The sequence below is a fragment of the Myxine glutinosa genome, chromosome 11 (genome assembly GCF_964187855.1).
Source record: "Myxine glutinosa chromosome 11, kmMyxGlut1.1, whole genome shotgun sequence".
Lineage (NCBI taxonomy): Eukaryota > Metazoa > Chordata > Myxini > Myxiniformes > Myxinidae > Myxine > Myxine glutinosa.
The window spans coordinates 130,827,653-130,853,289 of NC_136271.1; the positions used below are offsets into that span (position 1 = coordinate 130,827,653).

General features: G+C 42.8%; 2 protein-coding genes across 9 annotated transcripts in view; one reads left to right on the plus strand and one right to left on the minus strand.

The window, feature by feature from the left end:
* Positions 1–14,589, plus strand: part of COQ8B (coenzyme Q8B) — a 53,974-nt gene extending 39,385 nt beyond the window's left edge. For 5 of the 8 annotated variants that reach the window (XM_068131045.2, XM_068131042.2, XM_068131046.2 and 2 more), the window contains exons 9-15: positions 5,084–5,165; positions 5,376–5,469; positions 5,585–5,726; positions 8,170–8,277; positions 11,387–11,452; positions 12,496–12,582; positions 12,696–14,589. In XM_068131045.2, the coding sequence (XP_067987146.2) occupies positions 5,084–5,165; positions 5,376–5,469; positions 5,585–5,726; positions 8,170–8,277; positions 11,387–11,452; positions 12,496–12,582; positions 12,696–12,971 (855 nt within the window). In that variant the 3' untranslated portion in view covers positions 12,972–14,589. The remainder of the gene's footprint in view (positions 1–5,083; positions 5,166–5,375; positions 5,470–5,584; positions 5,727–8,169; positions 8,278–11,386; positions 11,453–12,495; positions 12,583–12,695) is intronic. The other 3 variants (XM_068131043.2, XM_078787137.1, XM_078787136.1) reach the window with 1 other exon arrangement.
* LOC137436862 (serine/threonine-protein kinase MRCK alpha) overlaps positions 13,833–25,637 on the minus strand; it is a 57,147-nt gene continuing 45,342 nt past the window's right edge. Inside the window, exons 9-12 of the mRNA XM_068131037.2 lie at positions 21,236–21,484; positions 17,460–17,539; positions 14,719–14,867; positions 13,833–14,447 (exon numbers count right to left, since the gene is read on the minus strand). Of these exons, the coding sequence (XP_067987138.1) occupies positions 14,200–14,447; positions 14,719–14,867; positions 17,460–17,539; positions 21,236–21,484 (726 nt within the window). The 3' untranslated portion in view covers positions 13,833–14,199. The remainder of the gene's footprint in view (positions 14,448–14,718; positions 14,868–17,459; positions 17,540–21,235; positions 21,485–25,637) is intronic.

Consider the following 25,637-nt stretch of genomic DNA (forward strand, 5'->3'; position numbering starts at 1 on the left):
AATGGCCTCTAAAGGTGGTTTTTAATTTTTTTTTATTCATGTATCAATAATCCTGTCCTTACAATGTAAAACAATTTATCCTGAGTAATATTTTGTAATGTTTGTTCAATATTTGCAATATTTGTTTCAATATCACTGAATGCTTCATTATAAGTTACAATTAAATCTTTTATCCTATCTAATTTTCCACGAAGTACATCAAATTCCATGTTAAATTTATTAATTACTAGGGCGTGCCCGTACATGGGTGCAAAAAAACATGCGTGCAAACAACAACAACAAAAAAAAACTTTGAAACCACGTGGCAGTAACGACCACAGAACCCCCCCCTCTATTTACATGAAATGGTTTGGTCCATTCGCAAAGCCAAAGCGAACGGCTTGCGAGTACGGTAGAACCCCCCCCTCTATTTACATGAAATGGTTTGGTCCATTCGCAAAGCCAAAGCGAACGGCTTGCGAGTACGGGTAAATAAATCGCCATAGCTCGGTAACTACTTCTCCGATTAATATGAAACCTTGAAAAGGCACATCCTCAGGTCCCCAGCAATATACCTGGCAAGTTTCAAGTATATCGGACCCGTGGTTGTCGAGAAACAGCGGTCACAGACAAACACACAGACACACACACATACACACACACATACATACACACAGAGATTACTGGAATTATAGATAGATTACATTATCAATGTTAATAATATCTATTTTTTCATTTAAGTTATTCATTTGTATTATAATTCTCATCCTGTTAAATAAAAAATGTCAATAATTATTTTGGTGAAAATCGGAAATTTTGGGAAATTCGACAAAATCCTGAAATCTAAAAATTATAATAATTAATTGGTCACTTCCGGTTTGTGGTGTCACTTCCTGTTTTTGAGTTGAGTCAGTTTTGGTTTGGGGTGAAGGGGGCAAGGGGGGTGGGGGAGGGTGGGGAATGTTGTCTGGGTTGGAGGTGGCCTGGCTGTCCCCTTTTCTCATCTACTGTGGTGAACAGCTGTTTTAAAGACCTGGAGGGAGGAGTGGGATTGAAGGGAGTGGGGGAGTTTGTTCCAGAGGTGGGAGAAAAGGGGAATGAAAGAGTGAAGGTGAGCAGAGAGCCTAGATTTTGGCAGTTTAACCATAAGAGGATTGCTGGCAGATCTTGTGCGACCTGTAGGAATTTTTGGGGGACAGAGCACAGAGAGAGCTGGGGGAGCAAGGCCGGAGAGGAGTTGGTAGAAGACAGAAAGACCACCAACCTGCCTGCGGTGAGTGAGTGAAAGGCCCTCGGAGTTAGCTTCATCGCAGGAGATCCAATGATTCTGAAAGCTTTGGTTTCAATAGTGTGAAGCCGAGCTAGGTTTGAGGCAGGAGCACCGGCCCAGAGAGGGGGAACAGTATTCCATTGAGCTGCGGATGAAAGCCTTGTACGTGGTGAGGAGCCCAGGTGTGCCAAGGAAGGACTTCGCACGACGGAGGATGCCCAGTCGGCGACTGGCTTTGGAGGCCAGCTTGGAAATGTGGTTTTCCCAAGAAAGATCATGGCAGATAGTGAGACCCAAAAGCTTGAGCGACAGAACTTCTTGGAGAGGATTGTTGAGAAAGTAGATGGGAGGGTTTTCCAGTCGGTCCTTTCGGAGAGACATTGTAAGTGTGAGATTTGTCAGGATTGAAAGACATATTCCACTTGTTTGACCAGTCTGTGATTTTGTCCAGGTCTGCAGAGAGTGAGGTGTATTATGGCAATTCCACCACCTCGGCCCTCCGAGCGTGGTTTATTGATGTAAGAATATCCATTGGGTGTGGTGAGGTTGAGTGAGAAGTAGTCCAGAAGTTGTTGCCAGGTTTCAGTGAGACAGAGAAAGTCCAGTTTATTTTCCAGAATGTAGTCGTTCAGGATGAGGCTTTTTTTGTTGAGGGACCGGGTATTGAACAGGGTGAGCTTGATGTTGTTTTGTACGGTGGGGATGAACTCAGGTGATTTAGCCAGGGTTTGCAGACAGGAGGTGCGATCGTGTGCGTTGCTGTGACCAGGTGCGCTGTGACGATGAGTGGGAGTGCGCTGAGCCGACCAGAGTACGGGAATGGAGTGACCTGTTTGTAAGTAAACAAACTTACGACCGGAGCCTCTATGAATGTATCTGGGTCGTCGCAGGAGTCCGTGGGATTTGATTGCAGAGATGCATGATGGGGTGGAGTGAGTATTGAGCAGAAGAAGCCTTGCGGCAGAGTACCTCAGAGCCATGCTAGGCAGGAGCGAAGGGACGAGTACGAGGCCAAGGTCGAGGAGGCAAAGCGGCAAACGCAGCGGCAAACGACCGCAGCCGCTAATCAAGACCGCAGCGGCAAACAGCCACAAACAACGGCCACAAACAACGGGAGCGGGCCTGAGGAAACAGTGGAGGAGCCGGGCAGGCAAAGCCAGGACCAGAGCCAGGACCGAGCAGAGGGCAGACCCAACGGTCAAAAATCCGCCACGACCACCAGAAAAGCAAACTATGTACAATGGCCCAGTCGGAGAAGCGGCGAACAAGTAACGCCAGCGTCCTCTCCAGACCGGACCGGAAGCGGAAGTCCCGCTGTCTTCGGGACTATATAATGTCTTGTTAATGATGTCTATATAATGTCTTCTTCGGGACTATATAATGGACATACAATGTCTTGATTTAAATATAATATTATATGATGCAAGTGATTTAAATATAATATTTATATAATGTCTATTTAAATATAATATTATATGATGCAAGTGATTTAAATATAATATTGATGTGATTTAGAGATTTAAATATAATATTGATATGATGTCATTATTTAAATAGAATATTGATGTGATATAGTAATTTAAATAGAATATTGATATGATGTCATGATTTAAATATAATGATGTGATGTATGTGATTTTTTTAAATATTGATGTGATACAAGTGATTTAAATAGAATATTGATATGATGTAAGTGATTTATATATAATATTGATGTGATGTAAGTGATTTAAAGATGATATTGATATGATTTAAGTGATTTATATTTAATATTGATGATGTCATTATTTAAATAGAATATTGATGTGATGTAAGTGATTTATATATAATGATGTGATGTAAGCGATTTATATAGAATATTGATATGATTTAAGTGATTTATATTTTATATTGATGTGATGTAAGTGATTTAAATATAATATTGATATGATGTCATGATTTAAATAGAATATTGATATTGTTGCGGATCTCCGACGTCGGCTCTCCCCTTACCAAGGGGGGGTTAATCCCCTTGTCCTATTACCTGGCCGACGCGAGTCCTGGAAGTTATCACGTTCCTTCCGGTCGGTATTAAATAGGGTTATTGGTCGACTTAGTCCTAATACCTAATTACTAACACCGACCGTGAAGCAAGGAAATAAGTCCCGCCCGAACCACGGCATTAGTGGACATGCCGAGCGAAGCGAGCCGCGATTCGGGCCGTTAACAATGTGACTAGACCCGATTATGGCGGTTCCGATCATGCCACGTTTACCCAATGGAGAAAAGACTAGGACGATCTGATAAGAGGAAACCAGGAAGATAGGAAGAACAGATGGGTTTATTAACAAATGTACAAGAAGAAGAGGAAACGAAAGAAATGTACAAGAAAGAAAGAGGAAGGAAAAGCACACAGGGCAGTCTTAATTACAGGCTTAACTTATTCCCTGGACAAACGGGCCCGTCTCACACACAGTCACACACGGGGATTGTTGAGGAACAGGTTGATGGTCACCAGCGCGTCCAGGCTCAAGTCCGGCTCCGGTCCAGGCGATGGAAAACCCGGCAGGCAGCTCTTCACAGTGTAACGCGAATGGACAATTATATCACGGGGGAAGGCTGGTATCCTGGCGGCGTACGTAATATTTGTACGACTCGTGCCAAACGCCCCCTCTCCAATGTCCTGTACGCAAACGCCAATTGTGCAAGTCCTTTCAAGCCCTTCAAATCGCAGCGGACCTTATACTCGCGAGTTCTCCGGGTAAGTTCTCTCATTACTGCCAGCGAGTAAGTCCTTTCACAAGCGCATATACCCACGAGTCCTTATTAGCTTGAGCTCCTCTTCATAAGTCCTCTTAAATGTGCGCTCTCCCAATAAGTCCTGTAAAAGGGCTTTGTGCGCTCACTTTTTTATAATCCAGCCAGCGATCGCTCCGCCAGCCCAAAAGCCACGCCTATCAGGCGATGTCACTCCAGCCCTGGTTGGCTGGTTATGGCTTACCGGCCCCGCCCTGATGGCTGGGTGACGTGGCCACACCTTCTTCCTGGCGCTCCGCCCCCTTTTTCCGGGCCTCACCTCGTGGCTTATGGCGGCGTTTAGCAAGCTCACGGGCAGCGAAGGCTGCTGCTGCTGGCCAAGGAGTGCACCAAATTGGAAGGGGCCATGGGGCACAGACTGGGGAGCGCGCTTAATGGCGTCACTTGGAGGGAGGCTGCAAAATGGACGGAAGGAGCCTAGTTCTTATTTGATTGACACAACGCAGATTCAACTATTGGAAAATGGCCTCATCTAACACATACTAAGAAATAACTGATGTCCTATGGTGACCTACGTGTTGCTTGTGGCCTATCTATGGGGTGCTATCTTTAACCTTTAATGATGTGATATTTATTTACAAGTGTGGGTTCTCAAAACCACAACAATATGATGTCATCATTTAAATATAATATTGATGTGATGTAAGTTATTTAAATAGAATATTGATATGATGTAAGTGATTTATATAGAATATTGATATGATGTCATGATTTAAATAGAATATTGATATGATGTCATCATTTAAATATAATATTGATGTGATGTAAGTTATTTAAATAGAATATTGATATGATGTAAGTGATTTATATAGAATATTGATATGATGTAGTGATTTCAATATAATATTGATATGATGTAGTGATTTGAAAACTGCTCTTTCTGGTTTTAACTTATTTTCTTCGTTAGCTTTGATATAGCAGGTGTTGTTTTGTTTTTTTCCTTCTTCTTTTTGTCACTTTTTACTTTCTGTTTTATAAAGCAGTTGCTTCCTTTTTACTTAACTTCCCTTGTTTTCTTTTTGTTTTTTGTTTTTTAAGTACCCTGGTATTGCTCAGAGCATCGACAGTGACATTAGAAATCTTTTCTCTATTCTCAAACTGAGCAATGCTTTTCCAGAAGGTGAGTGTTTTCGCCTCATGTCTCATGACAATGCATAAACTCGCACACATTTCTTTATTTCCGATGCACCGAGAGTATAATGGGTGTCGTCAAACTCTTTGATTGAACCAGTTAATGTGAGCAATGGTTGTTTCAAACGGTTTGAACAGGTCACCAAGAGTCTTGAGTGGTGAACCAATATATGTATGTGTTTTTTTGTGGGGAGGGCAGGCCTGTTTGCAGAAGAAGCACTTCCCGTGTTTCAAACAGAACTTGCCTGGGAGTGTGACTATGAGAGAGAGGCACAGTGTTCCGAGAGATTCAGGTGAGGAAGGTAGGGATTTTCAAGTAATAACTGCGGTTTTATTTTGAAAATCATTTGCTCGAGTACACTTTGAGACAAGTAATTTACGTATTTTTATATCTTTGGATTGATGCAGACAGTTGCTTGCAGACGATTCCTCTTTCTTGGTTCCCCGTGTTATTTCTTTGTTGAGCCATAAAAGAGTCCTCACCACTGAGTTGGTCAGTGGAGTTTCGCTGGACCGGATACAAAGGCAAGATCAAGACACCCGAAACCAGGTCTGAAATCAATATAAATAAGAGGACAGCATCTGTCTTGCTTTTCTTTTCTTTTCTCTATCACCTTTTTGCAAATCATCACCAAATTTGTGTGCATAACTACCCGTTTTAGGGTCTTGTTGAAGGCATTTATATTTGCTTGCACCTTTTTCCATTCGTTTTCCGTTTTTCCACCCAGTCAAAAGTTCACTTTTTCTCAAAGTGTTCGCCATGCTGGATGTTATCTTAGGATTCCGGTCACGATGCTTCCATCGTCAATTCCGTCTTGGGATTGCTATTGTTCTATGACCCTTCTATCCTATTATCCTATTAAAACCAACACCATCCCATGCCTCTTACTTGAGGGTGCATCCATGAGTTACAGTGCCTTCAGAAAGTATTCACACCCCTTGACACTTTTTCTTATTTTGTTGTTACAGCCTGAATTTGAAATGCATTAAAATGTTTTTTTTTGTCACTGACCTACACATACTACTCCATAATGTCAAAGCGGATTTTTTTTTTTAGAATTTCTGACAAGATAATTTAAAAAGAAAGACAGAAATATTGTTATGTTTATGGGGGTAGGTAAGAGAATACCGTAGGAAAGGTAGGATTGCTTCAGAATAGAATGGACCATGTCACATATAGGAGCATTTCAATGCAATAATTAGGGAAAATGTAGCTTCGTTGGCCAATGGCCTCAGACGGATAGCCGATCGGTTAACTCCGAGGCAGCAGTTCGAAACTTGGCGGGATCTTTTTTTGGGGCGCGCGGGATGGGAAGGAACTGAGGTCTTACCTGTTCGGCACACAGGGTCTAATCTGAAGCCCACAGAACAAAGAAACGCGACACAATAATAAAATGCACAATAAATGAATTTGATGAAAATAAATGCGGTACGATAAAAATGAAAGGTGAGGTAAAAACTATTATCTTAATTTGAGGATCCTCTATCAGACTCGAATACAAACACAGGGAGAAATAAAAGAAATTAAAATGATTCGGTGAGTCAGCCGATACTCAGCTTGTGCCGATGAGAATGACTGTGGAGGGGCCCCGAGTCTCTGCATGGGAAGCGCACAAGATGGCGCAAATTGCCACATGGCACTGTAGCCGCGAAGCGGTAGAAAAATGTGTCTGGGAGCACCACCGCTCGGGAACACCGTCCTCACCTCAGCCGCTCCATGCTGCATGAGGCTCCGACCAGTCTCCCCGGAGCACACGACACGAACCCAGCCTTCCTCCAACCCAGCCAGAACAAGCGAGAGAGAGAGAGCGAGAATTCAAGCGTGACCGCTCGCACCAAAAGCCAGAACCAAGAGAGCGTGACCGCTCGCACCAAAAGCCAAAACCAAGAGAACGTGACTGCTCGCACCAAAAGCCAGAACCAAGAGAGTGTGACTGCTCACACCAAAAGCCAGAACCAAGAGATCATGACCGCTCGCACCAAAAGCCAGAACCAAGAGAGATAACGATGGCGGTCCCTTCGCTTTTTCCTCTCTCGCGTCCCGATGAGGTCATTTTTTGACCAATGGTGTAGTGCCGTCGCATCGCCCCATCGTTACCCAGCCATTCCTCATTCGGGGTGTGGCCTCACGGCCATTCTTGACGCCCATCGAGAATGTTCGGGGGCGGGGTTTACTTGCCGATTGGCAAATGTTCGGGTCTTTGTCGACATGACAGTGTTGTGGGGTGAATGGAGCTTTTCGTCGTTCTTGTCCTTCGTAATGGCGGCCCTTTTTAGTTTGAATAAAACAGAAGGGAAAATCACAGGGTCAATTACACACTGGGGATTATTCTTAAGCCCTACCTAATTAACATAGCTCCATCCCTCGTATGGAGACACATAGGCCGACTGTCTGGGTAAGATCGCCTAACATATTCCCTACTTAGTTACATCGAGGTGGGCTTCCTCTTCTTAGCATCACGGTGCATTTTAAACCTACACAATTCTATCTGGACTGAGTTATTTCATTACCTACCCCCACACACGTAACAATATGCATTTCTGGTAATTCGTGGAACAGGTATGCTCCAGTAACTCCTAATGTACTTATCCTGTATGCAAAAAATGCAGAAGCTCGTCCATGATCCTTCGATCAATTGCAAAGTATGATAAAAGGTATCTTTAGGTGCTCTCAAGTGCTAAACCATCACCCCAAAGGTGGGGGATGGCAGGATAGCCTTAAGATGCGCACACTCACCTCATATCTGTCTAGCCTGGGTTAAAATCAGACCAGCTATAAACTGTCACCCTGGTGTTTCACAGGTAGGGAGATTCATCAATGTGTGCCATTCCTTGGATCGACGTTAAACTAGGCACCCTGTCTGCCGGCATTAAATTTATGCGACGTTGTGGGGGATGGAGAGGAAATATTGCTCTTAATGGATACAAACATGAATGCACCAATGCTCATGGCTGTCGTGATTACCCAGAAAACTTTGCTGTCGTGACTGTAGATTGCCTTGAACATCCTCCGTCTGTGCCTGCGAGAGTTGTTTGAGTTCCGCTTCATGCAGACAGACCCAAACTGGTCGAACTTCTTCTACAACCCAGAAACGCAAAAGGCATGCTGTCGATCGCATATCATATTGAATGTATTAATTTGTTTGAATTATTCCTGCCTCAGCTGCCAAATTTTCTTTGTTGTATCAAGTACTACATACACGATTGTGAGCGACATTGCGGTAAATGTGTTTTTGTGCACAATACCCGATAATAAAAGGCAGGTAATCCTGTAACTCTCACAAGACGTGATTGATATGCATTATGCAATGTTTGTTTGTTTTTATTTTTGCATATGCTTGAGAGAGATATATAGAGGACTTCCGAAAATGAATATACCAAAAAGAACGTTGAATAGTTTTATTGATATTTGACATATTGACATAAATTTGATGTAAATACATGCAATTGGCTTGTAAGTTCTATTTGTTGTGAATGTTGATTGTTATTTTCTTTGTTTCAGGAGAAAGCCCATTTTGTGATATAATAACAACGCTTCAAGAGAAAGCAAAAATTGTGACATTTGTACATTAATGTGGTCCAATCATTCAAGCCAAAAGGCGTTTTCAGTGTGAAATGAACAAACCAGTGCCTGAAAGACACTCTATACGAAGATGGGTGGATCAGTTTGAGGCTACAGGATCTGTCCTCAAGGGGAAATCTGCTGGAAGGCAAAGGAGGTCAAATGAAAGGGCAAATGCTGTTTATGGAGACATTTACCAACAGCTCTAAAAAGTCGATTCGGAGAGAATCGCTTGAATCAACTAGAATGGCACCCGGTAGAGCGCATACCTCCGCCAGCCTGAACAGTCTATGTTTTGTATCCCACTGATAGGCTGGATCTGGATTCGGACCTGAACCAAAATCTAATCGGCTTGTTCTCGTCACCTAACAAACTCATCCACCAAATTCAGTCATAACTCGTCCACAACTTTTTTTAAATATTATGTTATATATCGCTTTTCACCCGATCTCTCAATGGTGAAGAATCACTTGGAAATTAAATAATTTTCATATCCAAAATCCATATTCAGATATTCACCAAAATCGAATCGATTAGTCATTGTCACACACATAACCAGTCCACTAAGTTTCGTCCAAATCCGTCCATAACCTTTTTTAGATGTCCTGCTATATATCGTTTTTAGCCCCTATCATTCAATGGTGAAGAATCACTTAAAATATTCTGCTAGCCGGATCTGGATCTGGAATTTCACCAAAATTGAACTAATTCTTCCTTGTCACACACCCAACCTCTCCACCAAGTTTCGTCCAAATCTGGCCACAACTTTTTTAGATGTCCTGCTATATATCGTTTTTGGCTCTATCTCCCAATGGTGAAGAATCACATAAAAATTCTAGTATCCGGATCCGAATACAGATCTTCTCCAAAATCTAATAATTTCGTCCTTGTCACATCCACTACCTCTTTACCAAATTCTGTCCGAATCCGTCCACAACCTTTTGAGATATCTTGTTCACAGTCAGACAGACAGACAGACGGGGTGAAAAACATAACCTCCATCCACCTTCGGTGACAGAGGTAAAAAGCCTGGTGTTGGCTTAGCGGTTAGGGTGCCGGCTTAGGAACCTACGATCCTGAGTTTGAATCATGTTTGATCGTTGAATTAACGCCAGGGGGGTTGATTCAGCCTGTCATCCTTCCGAGGTCGGCAAATTGATTACCAGCTTACTGGTAATTGGGAGACTGCATCAGCGGTACAAACATGCTTCCAGAGAAATGATGCGACCAGCAGGCACAGGCTGCATACGAAACAACAACAACAACAACTTGAATTAAACATTTCAAAAAGCTCTGTGCATAATATCCTTCATAAATAAATTTATGTTTAAATGTTATAAAATGCAATCGGTTTATAAACTTTTCGAAGAAGATTATGAAACGAGAGTAAATATTTGTCAAGGATTAAATGAACGGATAGAATCAGACAAACATTTTTTTAAAAATCAAACCTCATTTTTAGTGATCAGGCTATATTTCACATAGGCAAAGCTAATTACTCCCGCCGGGGAGTAATGCATTCGATCGTGTCTGTGTGTGTGTGTGTGTGTGTGTGTGTGTGTGTGTGTGTGTACTGTGTGTGTGCGTATGTGTGTCCGTATGTTCGTGTGTTCGTGTGTTTGTGAACAAGATATCTGGAAAAGTTCTGAACGGATTTGGATGAAAGTTGGTGGGATGATTGCCCTTGGGATAAGGAAGAATTGATTAGTTTTTGGTGAAGCTCAGGATATTATTCCGGATCCAGGAATTTTTTGAAGGATTTTTTACCATTGGAAGACGGGGCTCAGCAGCGGCCACCCACGGCGGGAGTATGCGCTCTACTGAGTGGCGTTCTAGTTGTTAATTGTAACATATGTGGAGAAGAAAATCCGCATGACTTGTATGAACGCAAAAGGGATTCGCCTAAAGTAAACTTCTGGTGGGCCATGTCATGTTCTCACATCTATGGAAGTTCTTTCTTTGATGAACATACTGTCACCAGCATTTCATACCTCAACATGCCATGACAGTTCTTTATTCCGCATCTCCAAGAAATCCCGACTTATTACAAAGAGGTGTCTTTCAACAGGATGGAGCACCACCTCACTTTGCTCGAATTGTTAAAGTGTTTTTAAATCAAACTTTGCCTGACCCTTGGATTGGTCGACTCATGAAAATGGAGGATTGGCGAACTTATGAAATGGCCCGCTTGTTCACCTGACTTAACACCTTTAGATTTTTTTTGTCTGGGTTTAAAAAAAAAAGAAGCAAATTCTGCACTAGCGAACCAAGGGACCTGGAAGAACTAAAACATTGGATTGTTAATTATGTGTCATCCATTGCAACTGTGTTGGAAAATGTTTTCTCAGAATTTGACCACCGAATTAGATTCATTTTAGTGAATGATGGATGACATGATGACATGTAGAAGTTTATTCATAATTTGAGAATATCTAAACAATACCATAATAAAATTAAATAAACTAAAACTCACAAGTGTATTACATGTATTCATATCAAATTTATGTCAGTAAATCGAATAACAATAAAGCTGTTCAATGTTCTTTTTGGTATATTCATTTTCCGACACCCTATATATTTATACGTAGATCAGGATGATGTGATTTTTTTGTTGTTGTTGTTTAATTACTTTATTTTTTCCTAAGCAGATTGCCTTGCTGGATTTTGGTGCAAGTCGGGAATATGACAAAAATTTTACGGATGATTATATTGAGGTGAGTGGGCAAGCTTTGCTAAAACAATCGCTCATCAAAGTTTTGGGCTACACGGAGGAGCAAAGCAACAGAGGATTAGAAGTATTCCTTTCAAATGGAAGGAGAGGACAGCTGGAAAACATTGAGCATACATTTGGATATGACCTTTGATGGAGAATAAGGGTTCATGAGAGAAGGATTGGTGAGATTGAAAATTATCATGGGAAAGAATGGGAAACGTTAAATGGTGGTGAGCTACAACCTTTACACACTTGGAAGAGAACTACACGTGACAAATAAAGTGAGCATGTGACAAGCTATGCCGGGATACCCAGACATGTTTACCTTTTATTTCGGAATACCTGTACATGAACAGATTTTTAATGTTAACACATCGCTTATAATTCGAGGTGCCACCTCTGACAGGATATATCTGAGGCAGTGTGTAATCACCTATTCTGGATTAGACTCCTGACCAACTGTGAACTCACCCGCACACACCCACACAACCTCGTTTTGCATGTCTGTTCTTCGCTATTCTACTTATTTATTGTATAGGAATAGCTATGCCTATAATTCTATTATAATTGAAAGGATTGCTGTAAATTATGTTAATTTCACAACACCCTGTCTTCAACTTTATTACCTCTGCCACCGAAGGTGCACGGAGGTTATGTTTTCACCCCTATCTTTATGTCTGTCACAAGGACGAATTGATTAGATTTTGTTGAAGATCCAGATCCAGATCCAAATACAGTCCTAAAGTTTCTAAAGCGATTCTTCACCATTGAGAGATTGAGCCAAAAACGATATATATGCTAAAATATTCCACTAAAGGACGGTGGGCCAAACTGGAATATTGCAGGGCCACCATCCTTGAATCTACCTGGTGAGACTATATAATTATATTATTGGTGACCCCCACACCAGTTGTTCATAATTCTTCCTCATAAATGGAGAAAGAACAGCTATTTTTTAACAGTATATGTAGTCACTAAAAGCGATATTGTTATACACGGAGCATGATTGTTCATGTGAACCCTCATCGTTTTCTCCATTATCAGGTAATCAAAGCTGCCACTGATAAGGACTCTGAGCGGCTCCTGCAGAAGTCACGAGACCTCAAGTTCCTCACAGGTTATGAAACAAAGGTACTGGATCTGCATCATAGTTGAGATGTTTTATTTCATTTTTTTTCTCCAGCATGCTTGATCATGACGAAGTGACATTTGTGTACATGCTGATAAGCAACTCGCCTCCACAGGAGATGGAGAAAGCACACGTGGAAGCGGTGACAATCCTTGGAGAGGTGTTCGGCAGTGAGAAACCCTTTGACTTTGGGCTGCAGAACACGACGCAGCGGATCCACCGTCTCTTGCCAGTCTTGCTGCGACATCGTCTGGTGCCGCCACCCGAGGAGGTTTACTCTCTGCACCGCAAGCTCGCCGGTACCTTCCTACTGTGCGCGCACCTGCACGCATGCGTTCCCTGCGATCAGCTTTTCCAGGAAGCGTACAACAGTTATTGGACTCGGAGGTAGAACCGTCACTCAGATGGAATGTGGGAACCTCGACTTCATTACTTGGTATGAAAAAGCCAGCAGATAAACGAAAAACATCAATCAATATTAATGCAATCATGAAACGATTCTAAATCATTTGTTTTGTTCTTCTTCCTCTGTGCTCATCCATGATGAATACCCAGTTGAAGATCCATATTCAAAAATTAAGGTGCCACCAACTTGGATCCCCTCCCTCATCCAGCCCACCTCTACACTTGAAGGGACTTGATACTGGGTACACGACGCCTCCTAAACAGTCCCAGATGAAATATAAACATCACTCTTCAGTTTTGATTGCTGGGCAGCTATCAGAGTCGACGGTGCCTTCGTTTTGAATGTAGTCTGCATCTGTATTTAAGAGATTATTTCTATTCATGCCTCCGCAGCCAAAGGCGTTTCAGGTTGTCCGTCCGTGCATGCGTAGCGGAGTTTTTCTTCCCGTGATATCTTGTGAACTACAGACGGGATTTCAACCAAACTTGGCAAAATATGGACTGCGATACAAAGATGAAGTGATTAAATTTAGGATTCAACAGGTCATGTGCCCCTTGAAAATAATTTTGCACATCACAATGATAGTTAGAAGCGTCTCATGTTTTCTCTCTTCTACTTGTCTCTCTCTTCTCTCATGTGACCTTTAATTGAGATCAAACGCACCAGTGGGTTGACGCCGAACGTGCAAAGAGGCATATCCATTGATGCATTCTCGTCAGATTCTGTTTGTTGCAATTGTCCGTAGATGAGTAAATGGAAGCCCTTTAATCCTCTCCGATGTGTTTCTGAATTGACATACCCGGATTGTGAAACCTGTGCTTTGCTACGTTAAAAATAATCTTGGAGACAAGTCTAACAGCTTTATTCACAACCAGTGAGCGAGTCTTCGGATTTGTTAGTGCAAGTGCAAAGCAGGATTTTTATTTCACTCAAGTGGACTCCAAAGAGTATGGGCACACAAATGTAAAATACCATGTGGTCATGTATACGATGTCATTTGAATTGCACATGACACCAATTTCTTCTTTCTTCTGCACTTCATTTCCACCTCGTGTTTATGAAGTTCGTCATCTTCCATTGGACCCAACACATTTTAACCTTTTTCACCCTCCAATGAGCCTCGTGAATACAATTGGCAGAATTTGCATTGAAATTTGAAATGGTGATCTGTGGTGAGCTGGTCGGGCACATGTTCCTGGGTGCGCACCGTGCATCAGGCCTGGTCCTTCCTTCGCCATTCGTACCAATTCAGATGGAGCCATAGATACCAAATGCTGATGAGAATGATGATGTAGAAGAACCAGGACCTTGACTGGCTTGACAGGTCCCTTCTCAGATTTTCAGTCTCTTCCTTCAGCTTTTTAAACTCCAGGTCCTTGCTGTTGTGCTGCTGCTGGGGTTCCTCTGCGATGCAAGTAGTCTCGCATGGTTTGTGAGCTTCATCACAAGCTGTGGGATTTCCTGACAGTGGGTGACAGCAATAACACATAAAAGGATCACAGACTGCACATATAGTTCATAACTCGGCTCAAGAGTTACTAGGTGTTTGGTTTTATTCGAGCATCAACAGTGCACCTGAATAAATGTCCCCGAAATAATTCAATTTTTTCTTTTTTGTGTGAATCCTTCATTTTTACATCCAAAATAGCTGATCATCCACAGCGGCTCAGGATTGTTCCACACACGACCATGAAGCAGTGTTTGCGTGAGTACTGCTCATTAAAGGCATTACCTGGTTGCGACTGACCACTCATTGTGCATAGGCGCTCTTGTCTCTCCAACAGCTGTTTCATTTTCTGTGCTCGTCTCTCAGTCTGCTCCCTATTTCCAGTCCATTTCATTTCCCCAGGTCCTGAGATTTTCTGGCAATCTGAGAAAGGACTGTTATGACAAATAAAAGGAAAGAGGAGCTGTTGAGAGATGAGATGGATTCAGGTATGCCAGTGGGGATTGGTGGAGATTGGGGAGGATAGAGGAGGGGGGAGAAGTAAAAAGATTATTCGGTTTGCAAGCACATACCTGAAGAGCGTCAAGCACACAGGATTTACCCTGATATCAGATAAGCGTAGTCATGATATTAGTGTAGCTGTATATCTGGATGTGTTAGTTGGAGTTGGGCACAATGGTTTTAGTACGTGTGTGTATCATAAAGTTTACTTTTAGTTTCCCAGTAGTCTTGCATACTTTTCCGTCTGGTAATGTACCAATTGAAATAGGTCGTGTTTTTTTTCATCTCGGCTCATTAGATTTGCAAGAATTTGTTCGGCAAAGGATGATTTTTGTGGTTCGGGCTAAGAGGACGTTATATTCCATCATGTCGGAGAGGGGTTATTGCCTCGTTCACCAAAGGTAGACGTAGGTTATGTTTTCAATCCTGTCAGTTTGTTTGTTTGTATATGAGCACGATGTCTGAGAAAGTTATATACTTGGACAAAACTTGGTGGATGATTTGGGTAGGTGACAAGAGCAAGCCGATTAGATTCTGGTTCGGGTCCGGATCCAGATTTGGCCTATGAATGGGATACGAAACGTGACCTGGGCAGCCTGGCACTCTACCAAGTGACATTCTAGTTTGTCTCATAGATTGGTTTCGGACACGTGAGATATTTTCAGACGTCATCGTAATCTCGTTTACGGCTGGTTGGTTTTCTTGCAAACAAGTTCCCGTTGCTTTGGATTTTGTGTAATAAAATAAAAAATACATTTTAAAATATATTTATTTATTTATATCCCCTCAAAACAGAAGTGCATCACAAAAGTGCCGGATAAGCGGAAGAGGAAGTTCATGATAAATAGATGGCCAGTGCTTTGATTTGGAGCATATACATATTCTGCTGTAAATTTTGCAGTTGGCATTTTGGGCTTTGTATGTTTTTGTCTTTTACTCTTCATTTTTTTCTTTCCTTTTAAAATTCTCTCTTTTTCTGTCTGTCTATGAAGAGGTGAACTCTTGCAAATTGCTTTTGCAAGGCTCACTTGGCTGCACCTGCATGGGTTTTGAGGGTAGAGATGATCCCCTATCCAAAACGATGATCTTTTCTATCCCCATTAACACGCTCTCCCCACACCCAAGCTCACCTCTAACCAAATTCCCAGTTTTTTATTCCTGAGAGTTTGCTTCTGTGTCCATCCTGTCCATCCTGTTCCTCTTCCCCACACCCATTGTTTGTCCAAGTCTTCCTCTATTTTGTCCTTCAACTTTGCTGGCAGTGTTTCCCCCTTCTCTCTACCATTCCTTTTGTTTTGTAGCATCCTGATCCGTTCAGTGTTCTAGCTCTTCCACAAGAAAAACAAAAACAAAAACGTAGCAGCCCAAAACCGAATTCTATCCAGGATGCTCGTGAGGGCTCCAATGCTGTATTTGGTTTGTTAATTGATGATGATTATGATTAACATGTTTTATTCAATCATCGGGACAGAGCTATTTTTGGAATGTTCCAAATGAGAGATTCTGGAGCGAGAGGAGGAGATTCTGCTTTCATTCTCTCATTTTGTAAATGCCATTTGATCGTTTCCTTTGGGTTAACCAAAGTTGGAGGCGTCAGTTGGTAAAATCCATACCAGTGCCATTAGGATACGGAAAAGTGCATTCAAAATGCCAGCCAAATTACCAAGACAACTCTTCCCCTTGCTACATGCACTTTGCTGCAACATTAAAGAGTTCTTTGTTGGGAAATCTGGGGGTATCAGTACTCAGTGTAGAACAAAGAAGAACCACCTTTAGAGGCCATTTTTCCCCGCAGAGCAGGGGTTGGCCTTTTTCGGGCACCTTGGACCCCTTTTTTAAGCAATGTTTTATGGCCGGATGCCCTTCCTGCCACCAACCCTGTTAGCCTCCTCTTGCGACACACAGGGGAAACTAACAATTGCGACACTTGCGACACACTTGGTCTAGACACTCGGTGTCTAGAAGGGAAATTGCACAGAATGGAGAACTCGTCTTATTGAACTAACAATGAATTGTTGCATCAAATGAACAACGGATGACTGATTGTGAGCTGGCGACATTAGTTAAGCAAAGTTTTTGAAACTTTTTTTTTGTTTTTGCATACATATGCAAACATCAAAATGTTGCTTCTCCCACCTCATACCATGTGTGCATTGGTTGGAATGCTCCCCCGCTCCCCAGTCCTCCCTCTTCCCCAACCACAAACCATACGAAATGCTCATTGGAACTTTGTAAACACTTTTATCAATTGGAACATTTAACAACTTTGGAACTTAACATCTTTGCAGAGTTTTATTTGTGCAGATCATTCCTGCACGGTTTGGGGGGGTAACCTTTTGACCCACCAGCCCTCTTTCTTCTTAAGTACCGTTCCTTAGACCCTTGCTGCTCAAGCTGGATATTGGCGTGAACCTGACATCATGGGTAAGTGTGCGCTCTCGTGTGCTTGAAATTATTTAACAGTTGTATTAACGAGTCATGTATGGCCAACACTCAGTCCTCATGTTAAGACATGTTACTGTTACCTTTGCGCAGTGAAGGTGTAGCCAATAAATGGCAGGTGCAATCCTGTGAACACCGGGTTGCTTGGAGGAGGGCATGTTTCCTGGAACACACACAAGTCTTGTCAAAGCACTGATACTTTTGGGGAAACGTGTGTTCTTTATTGGCGTTTTAATAGTAACAGCAAAATATATATTTATGTGATAGTTCATCATTCAGCTTTACGCTATATCTACAGGAGCCCAAGTTGCAAGGCCTGAACATTTGGGTTTCTATACATACAGCTATGATTTGCCACCTTTACAATGTGGTCAGACCATGGTTTTTCCTCCCGCCTTCCCCCCTCCCCCACCCACCACCCCACCGGCCCTCTCCCTTCCACAGATGTACCGACGTCCCTGTTCTCTACTGTTGTGCTTGTATGCTCGTCTCCCGATCCCTTTATTTATTGTATGTTTTATGGGTCTGTGCCCATTCTCGTGTGTAATATGTTAGCTCTTCCATGATACTTGACTCTGTATACAGACGAGGAGAGGTCATGACTATTAGTGAGGCTTACAAGTTCAAGAGATTGAATCTCCAGTGGCTAACTATGGCAATAGGTAGATTTGATTGATAATAATCCTTCTCGAGTGACAGTGACATTTTCCAGGATTGGAAGACATGTTCCATTTATTTGAACAGCATCAATAATTTCCAGATCAGCAGAGAGTGACACAGCTGCAGTCTGCCCCTCAGTCAGTAGGATGGGGGTACTGTATGACACAATATGGAGTCATCTGGGAAGAGGAATGTTCTTCAAAGCATCGGAGAGGTTTATGTACAGTGCTTTCAGAAAGTATTCACACCCCTTGACCATGTCATGGGAATTTTTTGTTGAATTTTTTTTCCAAAATAATTAAAAATTAAATACAGAAATTTCTAATTTACATAAGTACTCAACCCCCTGAGTCAATACTTCATAGAAGCACCTTTAGTAGCGATTACAGCTTAGAATCTTCTTGGGTATATCTGTGTCAGCTTTGCACATCTGGATTTGGGGAGTTTCTCCCATTCTTCCTTGCAGATTTGCTCAAGCTCTGTCAAGTTGGATGGCGATTGTCTGAGCAGCAATCTTCTTGTCTTTCCACAGATTCTCAGTGGGATTGAAGTCTGGGCTTTGCCTCGGCCACTCAAGGACTTTCACATTCTAGTTCTGAAGCCATTCCAGAGTTGGTTTGGCTGTATGCTTGGGGTCATTGTCCTGTTGGAACGTAAATCCTTGCCGCAGTCCAAGGTCTTTTGCACTCTATAGCAGGTTCTCCTCAAGGATTTGCCTGCATTTGGCTCCTTTCATTGTTCTCTCTATCCTTACAAATCTCCCAGTCCCTCCTGCTGAAAAGCATCTCCATAGCATGATGCTGCCACCACCATGCTTCATGGTAGGGATGGCGTTAGATGGGTGATGAACTGTGCTCAGTTTCCACTAGACGTAGCACTTTGCATTCAGGTCAGAGTTCCATTTTCATCTCATCAGACAACAGAATATTTTGCCTCATGCTCTCTGAGTCTTTCATGTGACTTTTGCAAACACCAGGCATGCTGTCATGTGCCTTTTTCTCAGGAATGCTTCCATATTGGCACTCTCCCATAAAGCTTAGATTTGTGAAGTGCTGCAGAGACTGTTGTCCTTCCAACAGATTCTCCCAACTTAGCCAAGGAACTCTGTTGTTCTGTCGGAGTGGGCATTGGGTTCTTGGTCACCTCCCTGACCAAGGTCCGTCTTGCCTGGTTGCTCAGTTTGGTCAGACGGCCAGCTCTAGGAAGAGTCTGGGTAGTTTCATATTCTTTCCATTTCCTAATGATGTAGCTCACTGTGCTCTTAGAAACTCTCAACACTCTAGAAATTGTTTTATACCCTTCCCCGGATCTATACCTCCTCACAATTCTATCTCGGAGTTATACGGACAGTTTATTGGACTTCATGGTAGAGTTTCTGCTCGGACATGCACTGTCAACTGTGGGACCTTGTATAGAAATGTGTGTTTCTTTCTAAATCGTGTCCCATCAATTGAATTGGCCACAGGCGGACTCCAATCAAGTTGTAGAGACATATCAAGAAAACTCAATTTGGAGTGTTGTGGGGGGTAAACAATGAAATACCTTGACCGAGATAGAATCATATAAATTAGCAAGCTCCGAGTGTCGGGAAGAAGAAGAACCCACCTCGATGTAACTAAGTAGGGACTCTGTATAGAATAAGATAGTATATGTGTCTCCATACGAGGGGTGGAGCTATGCTAATTAGGTAGGGATTAAGTATAACCCCCTGTGTGTAATTTCCCATGTGATCTTCCCTCTGTCTTTATTACAATAAAAAATCCCTCCAAACAACAACTATAACAAATTGACTCGTTCGCTCAACCACGCCACCAGGTCCGACAAACCCGGCACATTTGCCGGTCGGCACGTAAGCCCTGTCTCACGGCCTTCGACGTCATCCGAACATTCCCGAAAAAGTTTGGACTCCGCTCCCCAACGACTAATAATGAGGAGGCCATGCCCCAAGTTCTCATGATTGGTGGAAGCGCGATGGATGATGGGATAGTACTCGGTGATTGGACAGAGTGTGACGTCATCGTGCAACATTCGAGAGTGGAGGGAAAAAAAGATGCGTTCGCACCATCTTACTCTCTCTTCTGGTCCTGGCTTTGATAGTGGGCAGTCACATGTCCTCCTTGTTCCGGCTTGGTTACGGGCGTGTGGGTTTGTGTGCGCTCTTGGTAAAGGGCTGGTGAGAAACTGGTTCAGGATCGACGTCGGCGGTGGACTGGGTCTGCGTCATGTTTCCTCTGGACGTCGAGGAGCGTGACTCCGCACCCTTTTGTGCGTTTCCCATGCGGTGGTTTGGAGGCGATGTGCGACCAGCAAGCCTTACCAGCCATTTGGGGACGCAAATCTGAGTGCCGGCCAATTACCAAAGCATTATTTCTTTTCTTTTACTTTCGTTTTCCCCTTGTTTGTATACGAGTCTGAGGGTATACGTCTCAATTAGGAATTTTAGTTTTTACCTCACCTTTCGTGGTTATTTGCATTTATTTTCATTAAATAGTTATTTGTCGAATCTTACTTTTCTTGTGTTGTGCATTTTGCAGATCAGTGACAAAAAAAAATCTCAATTTAATCCATTTTAAATTCAGGCTGTAACACAACAAAATGTGAAAAAGTCAAGGGGTGTGAATACTTTCTGAAGGCACTTTATGAAGACCAAGCCTAGGCCTAAAACACTGCCTTGGGGAGCTGCAGCCTCCACAGGGAGAGAGGATTCCATTGACAGCAACACCTGGAAGTCAGAAATCCTGGAGTGAAGGCGGCTTTTTATGCCACAGTGAGAGAGCTTGGCAAACAAAGCCGGATGCAAAACTACGAAATGCCAGAAACATGTCCAGGGATACGGTCATAACCTCTAGTTTGAGATTGAGGGTCTCCATCCATCGCTGAGAGAAGAGCAGAAGTATCTTCAGAGTTGTGACTGGGACGGAATCCAAACTGAGGGTCAGGAATGAGACTTTCAAAACAGGAAAGACATCAGAAGCAATTCTATTGCTTATAATTGGAAGAAAGTTCAATGGTCTGTAATTGAGAGGATCTGTTTTTGTACCCTTGTGGGTTGGGATGTTCTGAGAATGTCATGCAACTTGTGCTTAATAGCAGATATGTATACACAATATTAATCACTTCCCTAAAGTCAAGATACAACAATTTTTTACAGCATTTTAAGAACGGTATGCAACTACATAATTTCCAGAACATGTGATACCACGTCAGTGAGTTGATCATCATTGATATCAAAGTTGGAGGTGTCAGTGGGGCTCTGGATTTCGGGTATGAAGGGTGCGTCGCTCCCTAGAATGTTCTCCCAGTCGATATTGCGAAAAAATGGGTGGTTACGGAAATCTTCGAGACCGTTGAGACCAAGTCGTTGTCGTCGGTCAGTCAGCAAGCACTGGATGAGATTTCGGGCATCTGCAGATGCGTCTTCTGCTTGGGGTGGGAACTCCAGCCAACCCTAACGATGACACAGGTAAATGAGTACACATGTGCACATCTGATTACACAGAGAGATTCCATGACTTTATTGTTCAAAGTTAATGTTTGAAGTTAACATTTTAAACATTTGTGAGCAATATTCGAGGGCAATTGTTCCCGCACTCCCCCCCACCCCCTCCCCGAACCATCAATCCTCACCCTGTAACTGAATTGTGTAGAAACTTATTTTCCATATATGGTCATACAAGAAGTCGGAGCAGTTATTTCGGCTTAATTAACTGGGGAAGCAAAGGTATATTTCTCTGAACAGCAAATCTCCTTGATCTCAAAACAGTTGTAATGATATTTTAAACATGCATAATCTACAAAAGCTTTTTGAAGAGGGACTTCTCAATATCAGGTATGTGGAAGTGAGCCTGTTGTACAGTCACGTGAAAAAGTAAGTACACCCCATGTAAAGTTTTGACTTTTTCAACATATTTCAACATACAGCTATTTGATCTTCATTTCAACAATATTGATAGATAAAGGTGATATAATATAACAAATATCATGAAACATTTACGTTTTGTAGTCCATTGTATAATTTAAATAAACATAAATGCAAATTTCGCATGTGGAAAAAGTAAGTACACCCTTGGCTCCAATAGGTGGTATTGCCCCCTTTGGCAGAAACAACCTCAAGTAGGCGTTTCTTATAACTGTCTACCAGTCTTTGACATCGACTGGGAGATATTTTTGCGCACTCCTCCATGCAGAATTCTTTCAGCTGTGCGATGTTCGAGGGGTTTCTTACATGCACAGCTAGTTTCAAATCCCCCCACAACATCTCGATGGGATTTAGATCCGGGCTTTGACTTGGCCATTCCAGAACCCTCCATTTCTTTCTTTTCAGCCATTCCTTGGTGGATTTACTGGTATGTTTAGGGTCATTGTCATGTTGCAAGGTCCACCTTCGGTTGAGCTTCAACTTTCCGACAGATGGCCTCACATTATCCTCAAGCACCCTCTGGTACAATGAAGAATTCCTAATGGATTATATGATGGTGAGCTGCCCAGGCCCTGATGCAGCAAAGCTGCCCCAAACCATAATATTTCCACCACCATGCTTTACAGTTGGTATCAGGTTCTTGTGGTCAAATGCTGTCTTTGGTTTTTGCCAAACATGTCTTCTGGTACTGTGGCCAAATAGCTCTACCTTTGACTCATCTGTCCAGAGCACATTGTTCCAGAAGTGCTGGTCTTTGCCTTGGTGTTCATTGGCAAACTTTAGTCTTGCCCTGATGTTCTTTCTGGACAGCAAAGGATTCCTCCTGGCACACCTCCCATGTAGATCTAATTTGTGCAGCCTCTTTCTAATGGTAGACTCGTGCACTTTGACATCAACAGTGGCAATAGCTACCTGTTGGTCCCGTAATGACAATCTGGGGTTCTTAGAGACTTCTTTCAGCATCTTGCTGTCTGTTCTCGGGCTGAACTTGCTGGGGCGGCCTGGCGTGAACAAGTTGGCAGTTGTTTGGAATCTTCTCCACTTGTCGATGATCTTCCGGACAGTCGAATGATTGATTTCAAATTGTTTGGAGATCTTTTTAAATCCCTTCCCAGACTCGTAGGCATCTATAACCTTCTTTCTGAAGGCCTCAGAGAGCTCTTTTGATCTAGGCATGGTGACGACGCACACTTCAACAACAAAGAGCAAACCAAACTAAATGTCTGAGGTTTAAATAAGACAGGTTCCTCCAAGATCCTCTCTGACGATGGTCTAAGCATTCGCACCTGAGCTGGTGCACCTGATTCTAATTTTAGGTATTTGAAGTAGTGATAAATGTAGGGGTGTACTTACTTTTTCCACATGCGAAATTTGCATTTATGTTTATTTAAATTATACAATGGACTACAAAATGTAAATGTTTCATGATATTTGTTATATTTTATCACCTTTATCAATATTGTTGAAATGAAGATCAAACAGCTGTATGTTGAAATACTAGGGCATGCCCGTACTATATATAAGCTAGGACGTGCCCGTACGTGGGTGCCCGTTCCTTGCCAAAAAAAAAAAAAAAAAAAAATTTGTGTAGGGGTGTGTGTGTGTAAACATCCTAGGGCGTGCCCGTACGTGGGTGCAAAAAAACATGCGTGCAAACAACAACAACAAAAAAAAACTTTGAAACCACGTGGCAGTAACGACCACAGAACCCCCCCCCCCCTCTATTTACATGAATGGTTTGGTCCATTCGCAACGACCACAGAACCCCCCCCTCTATTTACATGCAATGGTTTGGTCCATTCGCAACGCCAAAGCGAACGGCGAACGGCTAAATCGCCATAGCTCGGTAAGTACTTGTCCGATTAATATGAAACCTTGAAAAGGCACATCCTCGGGTCCCCAGCAATATACCTGGCAAGTTTAAAGTATATCGGACCCGTGGTTGTCGAGAAACAGCGGTCACAGACAAACAAACGTACAAACGTACAAACGTACAAACAAACACACAGAGATTACTGGAATTATAGATAGATGTTGAAAAAGTCAAAACTTTACATGGGGTGTCCTTACTTTTTCACGTGACTGTATGTGTATATATTATTCTGGAAATGACTTCTATGGGTTAACATTGCTTCGTATAATTTTATTCCATCCATAGTTAATGTCTTTAAGTAAGTGTGAGGAAATTATTCGTGATATTAGATATGCGTCACTTTAAGACAGACGTACACCCTCCTCAACGCATTTGTCGAAAAACCGCCAAGCCTTTGAGCCTTCATCTATTGCTCTATCGTCTGGAATCTGTTAATTATGTCCTTTACATGTTCCAATCAGCATTGAAGTGCTCGTTTGCACAGGAAAGCACCTTCCAGTCATATCCAAGGAAATGGGGAGGGCCCAGGTGTTGGAGAATGGGTGGGGGGGGGGGGGCTTCCTCTTGCCCAGGATAAAATGGGCCACCAGAGCCAATGGTGAGTGAGATGGGAGGGGCGTGGTACATCACAGGTGAGGTGGGGGGCAGAGACCATTAAGGTGGGTACGCTGGGTGGAGCCAGAGACAAGCCCGGACTCAGCCTGGGGAGAAGCTGCATCGGTTTTGCAGAGCTACGCGTTGGAGTCACGTCTCCACCCAGCCAGCCACTGCTCTCCACCTCCTCACAAGCATCTGACTATGTGGACCGCAGCTGCTAAAAGGACGATTTCCCCCAGCTGCCACCGGCCTCGATTCCTGCTGTGTCCGGCCGGACACAACAAGGGTGTTTGCCTGTCCTGTCTGCCTCTTATTTATCGATCCATCATGGAAGGAATAGGGACCTGCTAAGGACATAGGTAATTAAGGTTCCCAATCGTCGTTGGCTTAGTGGGCGCGTATGAACAGTAGAGGGTAAGGGGTTTTATTTATTATTGATTACTATTGCTTCGTTTTTATTCTCCTCAACCCCCTTTTGTATGGCGAAGTTGTGCCCTCATGTTCCACAGCAACCAAATGTATGGGCGACCTTGAGCATGGACCCAAGTCCCTTGAAGATGACCCCAGGCCAGAACTGCCTGCAGATATGACCGACCCAAAGCGTTTGCTCAGGTCGAGGTATTAATCACGTAGGATCGCTGTGTTGAGGTCACCCAAATATCCAAATACCTTCTTCAAGGCAGTAATTTCATCATCATAAATGAACACCTGGGCTTTGTCACTTGTCTCGTAACTGTCGATGAAACAAGGCTGCACCACTAACCACCACCACCAATTAAATTTCGCACCCTTCTATAAACCGGCAAGATGATTGCCTCAGATTCCTGTGATGCCAAGGACATCATTCCATTATAAAGTTCTATCTTTTCCCACTCCTGTGGAAATGATGGAAAAACCTTTCCAAAGTCATCCTACTGTCGTGGGAGGTAGAGCTTTAGGAGGCCAGAGGCACGAAAATCCATGAGTGAAGCAGCCTGTGATTTACTAGAAAAGTATTCAAACGGAAGAGCTCAAACTCTGTTGTTTTTACATCTTTTTGGTCTCACCCCGAGGGGGTTGCGAGACTATTGCAACGTGTGTGTGCATGTGTGTGTACTGTCTATTTATTTTCACTTAAATTTTTTTTTGTTCAATCGATGCCAAACTTGCAACCCCTGCAACTGCTTGTTCAATCAATGCAAAACTTTAAACATTGGAGGGACTCTCCATGGA